We start from the raw sequence: 13,220 nt of genomic DNA, 5'->3' as shown, positions 1-13,220 counted from the left end.
AGACTGGTGCAGCTTTCCTGTGATTGGTTGGAAGACTTCCATTTTGTAATGTTACGTAAGGTAGCAATGGCCTGAAAAATTACAAGGGATTGTTCTGGAAATGCAATTGTCCCCGTTCATCAAGTGGCTCTTGGGATACATTCTTTCATTCTAAAAGAGTGAAATGCCATTACCACTCTCTGGGCGCAGAATGACTGTTGATTTCTGATTGACTTGATTTCTTCAAAGAGGGCCTACGCTATGTATGCAGCCTAATCTGGTCTTCTGAGCTAAGTGAGGGAATACTACTCAGAGAATGGATGACGTCCAACCCTTGAGATCGGTGCCCTCGGCGCCGCCCAACAGGCTGTATGCTCTAAGGTTATCTCACCTATTTCACAATGTTCAGGGTCATCAAGATTAGGAAGGACCCGACCTAGCCTTTCTCACGTCTCTTCAAGTTCTGTTTGCATTTGTATCATAGATTGTTCAAGTGTTTGAAGAGAGGATGAGTTTCCACCATACTGCTTCTGGACTGTTCAACTAGTTGCTTGAGACATGTGAATCTTCTAAGTTACTGAGACATGCAAGGGAGTCATAAATGATGATGCCTCAATTTCTTGGTGCACTTTATTAGAGATATCATCTCTTAGAGAGGTCATGTATTTGTCTAAACCTTTTTTTTGTTAAAGGGTCCACCTCCACATTCGAGGCTGAAGTACCTGCCCCAAAGTCTGACATACTCAATGTGTTGTACTGCACAAAAGAGTAACCAAACCTTGTGCTAGTTGAGAGGATGTCCAATATGCATTGGTAGTTTTGCTATTGTGCTTTGATTTCCTGGTAGACATCCAGAGGTAGTTGTTTGTGCATTGTAACCAAATCTATAGTTAAGGTTTTGGCAACAATACTTCCACTACACATCTTCTTGTCAATCCTAGACTTTACTCCAGAAGCACAACCAGCACAATATTGACTGGATGACTGCAATGCTATGTAAGACTCCTGACATTATTGGGGAAAGCACACAAAGGTTTTGGAGCGAGCAGTGAAATGAGTTATCAGATTTCTGTGGCAATAGAATGTTTGCCACTTCCAACACTTGCATTCAGCCTAGTGCATGATGTTGGAACTGCGCCTTTGGCAAAGATTCAGAGAAAGTTGAGCGCCGTAGGGACATCAATCAATGTGGGTGGCAACACACGTGGGACTAAAGGAGAATCCCCTGTGTTGCGCAAAACACCCCGCCCGATGGGACACCAGCCTCATCTTTGTGTAAATCAAAAGGGGATTGGCGATTTCTGGAGCTCCCACTCAGTATCTCGCTTTGCTGAACTCACACACCAGGATTCAGTTCATCAGCTGCATCATTCTGAGAGAATTTTAATCGATACGCCAAGGAGGGAGAGGGAGGTCCCAGACAGATAGTGCCCAGAGATGTGGGTCTGTGGAACCCTTAACTTCTCGTTCAAAAGTAGCTCAAGTCCACTGAGGGGGGTCTCTCAGTGCCCCTCCAAACTGTGCCGCTTCCAAACCCTAGAGTTTATGGGCCTGAGCGCAATTCAGCCCTAGCAGAGATCTGCCCGTCGCACCCACCATTTTGTGCTGCTGTGTGCAGAGCCCTGCGCACCAACACCAATCCACTACTCACACCAAAGCCACGCTTTTTAACAGATGCGTAGGACAGCCGGTGGTTCCACACATATACAACCGAGTGTCGATGCCTTTTTAGCAGAGATACGCTTGCCAAGGTGAGCGAATAAGGGGAGGTCTTGTTCAGAATACCAGAGATGAGTCCTCAATGGGTTGTTACAGGCATGCCGGTCCTGCACTCCATATCAACCTTTAATACCATTAGGGAATTTCTGGTAAGCATTCAATCCTACACTGATGACACCCAGTTGCATGTTGTAATCTCAGGGGCACTGGATTAACTCTTCCCTCCCTCCAAACCAATTCTGAAAAAGTCCAGCAATGGATGAAAGACAACTTCCTCCAATGAAATGGTCACATTTGGGGCCAAATAAATTGTTCACTTATAAGTGTCATATTAATTCCTTTTTTGGTAGGGCATAATTCCACCTTAAATGACAAAGTTCAAAATCTTGCATTTTATCTCAGTGCTGATATGACGTTATCCCCATAGATGAACTCTATTGGTAAGAGCTGTTTTATTCAATTTAAAATTAAAAAATGTTTTTCCTTTTTTTGCGCTTATGAAAAGAGTATATTTTGTCAGTGCAGCTATTAATCCTATGTCTGGATTATTGTCTTTTTCTCTGTATCGCTCCCCACTAAAAGGGGATCCTTAGAGGATCCAATACACAGCAGTTTGCCACATCTGTGGCCCTCAAAAGAGAACTCATGTGTCTGAGCCACAACCCACTCCATGTTGCCTGAATCTGACCTAAAGCATCCAATCCAAACAGCCCCGCCCAGCTGTCAAATGTTTCCATCATGTGCCTCTCAAAAACCTTGTAGGTTGGATCTCTAGATAATGTCATTCGTATTGGCCCAGGTCAACTTCTCCTGCAGTTGTTTCATTCAAACAGAGCTGTAGAGGAAGTTGCAGGTTCTCTGTTGAGGCTGCAAGAACCTGGAATCATCTACCTCTTGAACTTTGCATCTCTACAATCATCTTCATATTTAAATCCAGTCTAAGTGCCTTTTTTGTTTGAGTAGCTTTGCCCCTAGAGCTAGTCCCTAGAGACCTTTTCATGGTATCAGTGTGCAATAAAAGTGCAATAAATGAATAAGTCAATCAAGGGGTGAGGCAGACATAGAACCTCTTTGTCTCGGGAGGATAGCTCATCGGCAACGTGCTCGTCTTGGAAGCAAGACAACACAGATCAACACAGGTTCCCACCCTGGGTCTGTGCTTAAAAAACTCTGGGTATTAAGAGCGTTATAAATAACCAATCATATCATATCATAACCACATCTCCTGGTTCCATGGGCCTAACCGAGCTTCTTGATCTTATTAGCAAGGCCTTGTTTCACTGTCAGCTACGGTTGGGAAAGGTTCTTTTTGTGGGAAAGCTTGGATCAACAAAAATGACGGTATGTAAACATGGTATCAGGTAATAATGTCACCATACATAATGTCCCCTGTAAAGGGATTTCAATCAGGCACACACCCAAGTCTCGCCCAGCATGTAGTGTGCAATTGAAACCCTTATTTATTTTTGTCTGTAAGTTCAATATTCTGAATTATATATCACTCATATCACACCCTTCTCAAAATACACCCCTGGTCACACTGAACCAGGAATCAGGCTAGTTGCAAAGGTAAATATTTGTTTATTGATTTAGAATTTATATCACAATATATTTTAATAGGTAACAACAATCACCAATGGGGTGACAGAACACTGAATAATATCTTTAATGCACTGGGAATTAGGTAATGAACACAAAAAGAATGCAGCACAGAAAAGGATACTTTTGGGTTGGTTTGGAAACTTAAAAATACCTGTCTCCGATTCGGTCAAAACTCTTGGTGTCTATTTGGATTCCAGCATCTCCATGGACAGACAAGTCAACGCAATAGCCTCCTCAGCTGCGTACCACGCCAAACTGATCAACGCAGTCAGACCCTTCCTCTCCAAAGAGAATTGCACAAACATAGCCAGAGCAATCACCGGCTCCAGGCTAGATTACTGCAATGTACTCTTCCTAGGAACTTCCAACAAAAACCTGGAAAGGCTACAAATCATACAGAACAATGCCCTCCGCGCTGCCCAAGGTATCACGAAAAGAGAACACGTCTCTGAGGCCAGAAAACTAGCCCACTGGCTACCAATAAGGGAAAGAATCATCTTCAAAGCTCTGACACTGACCCACAAGTGCATCCACCTCACTGCCCCGGTCTACCTCTCACAAAGAATCCACCCCGTCTCCTCCACAAGGCCAACCAGGTCACCATATACCAACATGCTCTGTGTGCCACTAGTATAAAGAGCCAGAGCTGGAGGATCCAGCTTCCCTTATCTCGCACCATCACACTGGAATGCCCTACCTCCCACAATCCGAGGTGAGCCCTCCCTCATTGCCTTCCGGAAAGCTATGAAAACCATCCTCTTCACATAAGGTCTCTCGCAGCACCATGTTTGCCAATAAACTGTCTGCAATGTAATAACCAAAGATGCATGAGCTGCAATGACTAATCTGTTTGTAGCAATCATAATGTGCCAACGACTGCTACCAATCCTGTACCCCCTGCAACTAAGTTCCTGCAAGTAACAGCGCCACAATGCCCCTGGGCTGTCTGTGCGCTATATAAATATAAATAAATTAAATAAATAAATAAATAGCACTATGGTTAGAGGTTCCACTGCAACACCCCTCCATCCACCAAGACGCAATTTAAATAGATGTGAGGAGAGAGCGGGTACTCAGGAATAAGACAGACCAAACATAATATCACTCCCACCTTCCCCCCTTAAACACAAGAGAAAAACGGATTTGACTTTTCAACTGTCAGTATGGCTTTGAAATTGGCTGAGCAAAAACACTAACTGAGTTCAAAAATGCTTAAATTATTATACATTTCTATGGGAGCCACTTTGAACAGATGCAAGCAATCACAAGCAATGATTTAATCAAAAGAAAACAATTGGAATCTCAAAGAAAAAGTGGGAAATCATTTAAAGACCATTCACACGTGTAAAACCTTTGCAAAATGTAAATTCGCAGCAAACTTTTACTATGCGATTGTTGACAAAAACAGGTCAAGCGCACTGTTTCGGTAAATAAGGTTTTGGGTTGGAGATAGCTAAGGATGTTAGGTGTCGGTCGGAATTGAAATTTCATTTCTATCTTTAAAACTGAGGGAGATATAGAGGTTTTAGTGAGAGGTGTTTTTTGGAAATAAAAGACATGAATTTGGACAAGAACTTCAGTTTAAAATCAGAAAATATGGATGATGCTTTTACTCAAGACTAGAGCATGCAGGCTAGACAACCAGGTTGGGACGAAGTAAGCTCTGAGACTGATTCATAACTTAGTTCTCTCTAGCGTCCTGTTAATACTCACAATCCACTGGGATTGAAGATTTTTGGCCCTTCAAGATTCTGGTCAGTGGATCAGTCTATCAGGGAAGGACAGCACATCAGCTAGGCCGATCACCAGAACTGCACAGGATCTGCCCTTCTTGTTTCAGGATATTTCAGATCAGCGGGATGGTGAGTTCATCAGGCAAGCCTTATGGTAGCAAGCCAGATAGTTTCAGGTTGATTCCCTACACCACAGCACTTCACTGGGTTGTAAGGATTAGTTAAGGATGAGGCCTAGCTGAAAATGGTTCAGCTACTGCTTGGCCTGGTCATTGGCATCTGGATCTGGAAGATGTAGAAGGCTGGATGTTGAATGCTGGAACAAAGTGCTTCGCTGAAATCAGGAGAGTGTCTATGTGTTGTCAGCTGTCTCTATTTATCCTTTCAAATGACATCACAAAAATGGGTGTATGGGCCTGCTTAACTAAACTTGCCTCCGTGAACTGGGATTGGATCAGAGCCTCATCTCCGCCTTTCATCCGAGTGATTGGATCAAAAGACAGATGATGTCAAGTTTATGGTTTGGTTTTAACAATCCTAGAAATCTCCCCTAGCCACTAGTATCAAAATCGAATTTTGTCCTAAATACATATTTATACATTTGTAACCTCTACAAAAATCACATACAAGGATTACATATTTTATGGAATATCTGTTCATCAGAATCCCACAGCTGTGAGACCTTGTTTCGCTTTTTTGCCACATATTGTCCATTTCGCCATGAAAATATTTTCCAATCTTTCTCCAACTTTCCACAAATATACGTGTTTACCATAGGAATGTGTGTGCAAAGTTTAACAATTTTAGGATAAATACAGTTCCCATAAAACCACATATATTGCCATTCCTGTTCAGAATATACTACACAGTTCCACCATGTTTTGAAATGTAGGGACAAAAGTTAAATTAAAATCTGCCCTTTTTATCATTTTCACCACTTCTGATAGCGAGTTATAAGTCTCTAAAAAAATGTTCATTCCATATTCTTAGCAGCAAATGGTCCGCCTTTTGTCTGTCTCTGGAGGCAAGGAGCAGCCCCCACCTTTGGGATTTCCTTCAAGGAGCAGCCCCCACCTCTGGAATTTCTTTCTGCAAGCCTAGTTTACAACCTTTTCATACGTCCATTTCCTAGCTTGGAGAATCTGCCATTGTTCAGTCCTTAGCTGCAGACACAAGTCTGGCCTACCCCACAATTATCATGTGCCAGTGAGCATCTGCTGAGAGGAATGCCTTCCCCCTGGGTGGAAACCTGTTTTTCAACCTCTTGCAGGCCCAGCCAGCCTAAAACAAACCTGTTGCATCAGATGACATAGATAAATTACATTCTTAGATCTAAACATGTGGGAACAAAACAACTGAGCTCTGTGTTCCTTTCAGCAACAATCCTTTTATATTTGCTAATCCGGCAGATCTTTAGTTTCAGACAACGTTAACATTTAATCAGGAGAGCCCATTTGACAGGGGCTGTAACTCATAGGTAGCTCAGTGTGGCTGCACACAGATTTTTGACAGGGGCTGTCGTTCACAGGCAATTTAGTTTTGCTGAGAAGGTGTGTTGTTCTTCACATTTCAGGACCTTGTACATTCACAGTTCTTCATTATATTAACTGAATATTAGCGCAAAGCAAGATTTTGAGTGTTGGAAAGTGTTATGTACAGGCATTTTGAAGTTTCAGCAGCAAAGTAAATGTCATTTACAGGCAACTTTTTGGAGTTTCATTTGCAAAGTGCTGCTTCTCCCTCTGTACTCCATGTTTACTTTTCATGGAGCCCACTGGCACTTTTTCTGCATCGTGTGCTCTGTTCCACCACATGTGCACCATGGGTGGCAGGTTGTGCAGCCATCTTTTTGTGTGGTGAAACGCGGTTTTGGAGGTTTTGGCGCTCACATGGGTTTTGCAGCTATTTTGCTGTTTCTCGCACCATAGACAGCAGAGTGATGCTGCATAGCATAGCAGAGTGGGTCAGTACATCCCACACCCCATACATAATGTCGCCGGGGAAATCCATTGGCAACATTATATATGGTGACATTATGTATGAGGAAGGGTTGTGGAAATGTCCTCTGCTACCATTTCAAAAATAAAAAATAAACAGGTTGCAGGGGTGTCCCACATGTTCAACTTAATAATGTCTCCACAAAAACCAGCAACTTTTTTGTCAGGGGACATTATTGCGGGGACATTATTACATGGAACCGTAAATATGGCCATTTGGCAGATAGCCCAGGAAGGAGCACACAAGGATTATACTTATTAATGTTGACCAGAGCATGCATTCCCAAGAGCAAGTGAAGCAGACTACAAGACTGAGTATTTTTTCCATCCTACTTTTCAGTGTGAGTACCTTTGATGACCATGGATTCCATCTGTTCCAAGCAATGACGTTTGCTATTGAAGAAGTGAACAACTCCAGCGATCTGCTCCCCAACGTCACATTGGGCTATGAGATATTTGACACCTGTTCGGAGTCGGCTAGCGTGTTTGCAACATTAAAGATACTCACCCAATGTGCACAGCCCTATGTGACAATAGGACACAGCTTTTTGGGATATCGGCCCAAAGCCCTGGCCCTGATTGGACCAGACAGAAGCACGTTCTCTAGCACAACTGCCAGCATTCTCAGCAACTTCCTAATGCCACAGGTGAGCCATTTCTATGTACTGTACTGTGAAAGTAAACAGAGAGGGAAGAGCATACTGTGACACATCTGTGCTTCTCAACAGCAATGCTGCAACATGGCACCCTTCATACATGCAAAAATGTACATATTTAGCATAGCCTATTTATGAAGGTTTTGGGAGTTGGCAAGAGGTCTCTACAACATAAGAAGTGCTTCCAGAGTTTAAAGCATTGGCATGGGAAGGTATTTTCTATTATGAGAACAGTTAACCTTTGGTATAGGTACCCCGTTGATGTGCTTTTTCCAGCAACGGTTTGTGTTTTCGAAGTCAGGTCAATGTGTTCTTGAAGATTATGGTTTTGCAGAGAGCTCAGAACATTATTTTCTTCACTCCTTAAAACATGGTAGACTAACTTTCTACAGAGGACTTTTTGGATGTTTCTTACTGGAGAGTCTGTCGTTTGTTTTGATTAAGGTTTATTATAATTGACATGTTGTCAGCTGTGATCCATTCTATCCTTGTAAGTACATTTACTGATGCCAACATAGAATTTACAGCTTAAAGAACCACATTTTAGAGTAATGAGTACTGTACAATCGATACCCTCATGCTGTCATATGAGCGTTTTCGAGGCACTAACCTGTTGGGAAATGTTCGACTCTACAGTGTGACAGAGCCACCTCCCAGTCACTGCCAAAGTGATATCACCACGTCCTCGAAGCCAACATTACCAGGATGGGCTTTCAAGGATGCATTCCAAGGAAACAATTCCCTGGCCATTTTGAATGACCAAGAAAATAAGGACCACATCTCCCAGAAATCTCCTCTAATACAGGTGGAACCAGGGGCAGATCCAGGACGCTCAAATATCAGTTCAAGGGAAGAGAGGCCATGCTGATACTATAATAACCACACAGAAGCATTTCCCCACCCTGACAAAAGCAGCTTTAAGGAACCTGCACAACTCTACAAGGCAACCTCCAGGGGATCAGGGAGGCACACAGCTCATTCCTACACATCATCCAGAGGGGCCTCCACTTCTGCTCACGGGAAACCTAAGGAAAAGGACACACATGTCCCTCCTACAGCATCCACCCGGTTGATATAAAGTCTCTTACTGCAACCATCTCCATTGAAGTCAATGTGAGAAACCTGGGCACAACAATGGATTCAGGGGAAATGTTGTTCTAAATTCCCTATGCACCAAAAGGAGTTTACAACACACACATTTCCCTGCCATCTACAGGAGACAACCAAGGGAAGCACTGCAGCAAAAGTGTGTGGGTGTGGGGCAGGAACCACAGTACCATCACAGCAGTCAGGAATCATACACAGAAAAGACATCACAAGTAGCAGCTAGCTCTCTTACAGACATCTGTCCCAAATGCAGGACTACAGAGCATCAAGGCAGACATCTACAGTCACTCATTGAGAAACATTGAAGACCATCTCTGCATGAGGGCCTACACCCAGAAAAATGTGGGAAGGGGAGTTTATCAGTTAATGAGGGTAATATTTGAAGGTTGGAGGAATGTTGGAGAAGTAGGCGTGATCTGTGGAGTGTAGCAGGTGGTGGAGAGAAGGAGAAACCCACGTCAGTGGGAAAGAGTGGAAAGAAATAGAAAACCCAGAGAGTGGAAGAAGGTGGGAGGAGAAAACACAGAGAGTAGAAAATGCTAGAGAGAAATACAAAATCTGCACATAATAGAAAGGGGTGAGATAGAGAAAACCCAGAGAGAGAAAGCAGGTGGAGAGAAAGAGAAATCACAGAGATTGGAACAAGGTGGCTAGAAGGAGTAAACCAAGAGAGTGGGAGAAGGTGAAGAGAAAGGGGAGTCTTGGAGAGCAGTAGAATGTGGGGAAAAGAGGAAAACCTGATAGTGAGTAAGGGAGGATAGATAGCAAACCCCAGAGAGGAGGGAGGTGAGAGCTAGAAACAGCAGTACCGTGACAGCAGTCACCAATCCCATACAGATAAGAAACCAAAATGGCAGTTGACCTATTTAAATACTTCTGCCACAGATGCAAGGCTACTAAGTATGCTGGGACAGAACACCTGGCCTCTCCAGTCACTCAATGAGAACCATGAAAGACCATCTCTGCATGAGGGCCGGCACAAAGAACAACAGGGAAGGGAGTTTAGGAGTGCCAAGTTGATAGGGTATAGTATTTGAAAGCTGGAGGACTGCTGGAGAAGTAGGCCAAGGCTGCAGAGTGTGGAAGGAGGCGGAGTAAAGGAGAAAACCCAGACAGTGGTAGAAGGTGGAGAGGAGAAAACACAGAGATTAGAAAAAGCCGGAGAGAAATAGAAAGCCCATTTAGAGAGGAAAGAGGTATATCAAAAGAGAAAACTGAGAGTGAGGAAGAAGGTGGAGAGAAAGAGAAATCCCAGAGTGAAAGAAGAAGAAGGTGGATAGAAGGAGAAAACTGATTGAGTGGAAGAGTGTGGAGAGAAAGTGAAAATCTGGAGAGTGGAAGAGGGTGGTGAGAAAGGAAAAACCAGCTGAGTAGAAGGTGGAGCGAAAGAGGAAACCCATTGAAAGGAAGAAGGTGGAGTGGAAAAGAAATCACAGAGAACAAAGAAGGTGTAGAAAAGGGGATCAACCCAGAGAGTGGAACAATGTGGAAAGAAAAGGAAAACCCAGAGAGCAGAAGAAGGTGAAGAAAACGGGAAAACACAAGAGAGTGAAGAAGGGTGAGAGATAGTGAAAGCCCTGGCAAGGGGAGGAAGGAAGAGAGGAAGCGAGAAACCTGGGAGTGAAGGAAGAGGAGAGAAATAGAAGACACAGAGAGTACAGGAAGGAGGAACATTGGAATATCAACAAGGAGGAGAAGAGGTCGAGGGGAAGCTGCTTTCCAGGAAGAGGAGAAGGTGAACAGAACAGTATCCCACAGGAACAAAAGATGAAAAATGTGTCAAGAGGCATCAGAGAAGCAAAGACGATTCATGAGACACCGGACTCCAGAGAGAAGGGGAGAGAGTGAGTTGGGCACCAAAGAGAAGTCAGACGAATGACATGGGCACTAACCCGGAAATTATGATTTCATAGTAAACATCTAAAAACCCAAAGGTGTCCATCAACCGTCCTGAGAAAGGAGATAAACCACCTTAAGGGAGAATCCTTGGTATTTGACATCTCTAGCACTGTTTACAGCACATAATGTTCTGTGTGTGCTGTGAGGAGTGAAAAGATATATTGATAATAATCCACAATCTGCTTGCCAATGCATTGCATTATTTCTCTTGATGGACTCTTCTGCCACATTCCTTAAGACCTATGGTTTGAATAATGTGTGAGTCCAGCCCTAAGAGTGAAATGTGACTGTATATTTGAGCTGATGGATCTATCACTGTACTTTGTGGGACACCAAGCAGACATATGTTTCCATCACTCCTATATGTCAGATTTCTATTGTATTAAGAAATTACTGCAGTGGTTGGCCCTTATCTGTTCATTAAAGTCAATGTTTTTCATGTACAATTATTTATGGACTAAAAGCATATTTTATGTATATTAGTGACTAAAGATAAAATGGTAACCTGGATGCTTAAACTGACCGCTGAGGCAACAAATATTCACTTCATGAGGTGTTCTGGCACCAGAAAGTTTTGTTCAACTTCATTTAGGGAGCATCACAAAAGAATAAACAACTATTCAATGGCACAGAGTGAGGATCCCCAGCACACAATGTTAGTAGCATGTCAACAAATCAAGCAGGGCCCTTGGAAATCATCTGCTCACCCACCACACCATTGCAGCCCTTAATGATGGGTTTTTGTACTAGAGTCAATGCACAGGCAGCAGGTGTTGGTTGGTGTGCACATTTTCATTGGACAATATCACCATTCAAGATTTAATGGCATCCAGGAAACAGCACAGAAACAGGTCATAATCCGAAGGCAGAGCCTATTCAAGTGCCGCTTTGCTCCCTAAATGGAGACAGACTAATGGCATTCAGGGAAATAACTCAGGATCATGTCATAATCCGAAGGCAGTGCCTATTCAAGTGTCACTTTTCTCCCTAAATGGAGACAGGCTAATGGCATTCAGGTAAATAACTCAGCATCATGTCATAATCCGAAGGCAGTGCCTATGCACGTGTCGCTTTGCTCCCTAAATGGAAACAGGCTAATGGCTTTCATGGAAATAACTCAGGGTCATGTCATAATCGGAAGGCAGCGCCTATTCACCTGTCACTATGCTCCCCACATGGAATCATCTCTCAGTGATGTCATATAATCAAAGCACTTTCCACCCTGTTTGGAGGCCTCTTCTGTATGATGTTTTACATAATGCACTGCTGCCATTTCATGGTCTCCTGGCACTTTAGGACCTGCAGGAACGTGGGTTGTATTTGGCTAAAGGGATCAGAGAGGGCAGCGACAGAGCCCGGTTCTGTGTGTGGGGACAGCTTTAGGTGTTTTGGGGGCATAGTTCACTAGGGCGTGGCCTCAGTGTACCCTGAGATGAATACAAGTGTCTATATTGCCAATGTATTTTAGTATTTTAGTATTTATTTATTTATTTATAATGCGCACCAAACCCAGAAGTAGCCAGGCGCAAAGGCGGCAAGAGGGTTGCAAAGCTTAGTTACATACAGTAGGGTGAGGTCCAGCTGTGGTTACAGTGCCGGACGTATCACACCAAATAGGAAGGGTAGGACATAAACATTGTAGGCTGCACTATATACATAATTTACAATCAATGAGGTAAGGAGCCACATGGTAGTGGCGCATCTGGGTATCGGAAGTCATTATGAGTCGAGAGATTTGAGCCAGTGGACAGTCCAGGCTCTGAACTGGTGGTAGGGTAGGTCCTCCCTGCAGGTAGGAGGAAGGGAGTTCCAGAATTGCGCTGCTTTTACTGGGAAGCTACCTCCAGACCTTGTACGTTTGAACCTGGGCACCAGAAGAAGGTTGGAATTGACCGTTCTCGAGGGGCGAGAGAGGGTGGGTCTAGTAAATCTGGCGATGAGGTATTGAGGTATTGAGGGGCTGCTTGGTGGAGGCATTTATGAATCAGAGATACCGATTTAAGGAATATCTTGTCCTTGGTGGATAGCCAGTTGACAGATCTTCTGGAGATATGGGCTTTCATCGGGATACTGAGGGCCGCTCTAAGGGCATTATTTTGGAGGATTTGGATTTTATTTGAGATATATTTGTTACAACCTACATATAGAGCGTTACAGTAGTCCAACTTTGGCAGGATCAGCGCCCTGGCCAGGGTGGTACAGTTGGTGGGGGAGAGAAAGGGTTTGGCTGCCCTAATGAGTTTGCAAGTGTAGGAGGTGGCGGAGGCCATTGCATTCACTTGTTTGTTGAAGGTGAGGGTGGAGTCTAGATAGAAGCCGAGGGTTTTTAACCTCCTTAGCTACTTTGATCTTGTTGTCGTCAATTATGAACAATGAGTATTTGTGGCCCAGTTTGTTGAGGTAGTGTGTAGATCCTAGAATAAGGAGTTCCGTCTTGTCATCATTCAGGCATAGACCGTGTGAGGCCATCCATGCCTGGATGATGAGGTACACTTTATTAACGAAGGCCAAATCCTTGTCGTAATCCC

General features: G+C 43.7%; 1 protein-coding gene across 1 annotated transcript in view; it reads left to right on the top strand.

Annotated features, from left to right (window-relative positions):
- Positions 1 to 13,220, top strand: part of TAS1R1 (taste 1 receptor member 1) — a 180,296-nt gene that overhangs the window by 31,806 nt on the left and 135,270 nt on the right. The window contains exon 2 of the mRNA XM_069610529.1: positions 7,371 to 7,677. Coding sequence (XP_069466630.1) covers positions 7,371 to 7,677 — 307 coding nt within the window. The remainder of the gene's footprint in view (positions 1 to 7,370; positions 7,678 to 13,220) is intronic.

Source organism: Ambystoma mexicanum, chromosome 8 (genome assembly GCF_040938575.1).
Source record: "Ambystoma mexicanum isolate Mex_15411 chromosome 8, UKY_AmexF1_1, whole genome shotgun sequence".
Lineage (NCBI taxonomy): Eukaryota > Metazoa > Chordata > Amphibia > Caudata > Ambystomatidae > Ambystoma > Ambystoma mexicanum.
The sequence above is the reverse complement of the archived record's forward strand: the minus strand, read 5'-3'. Positions and strand labels throughout refer to the sequence as shown.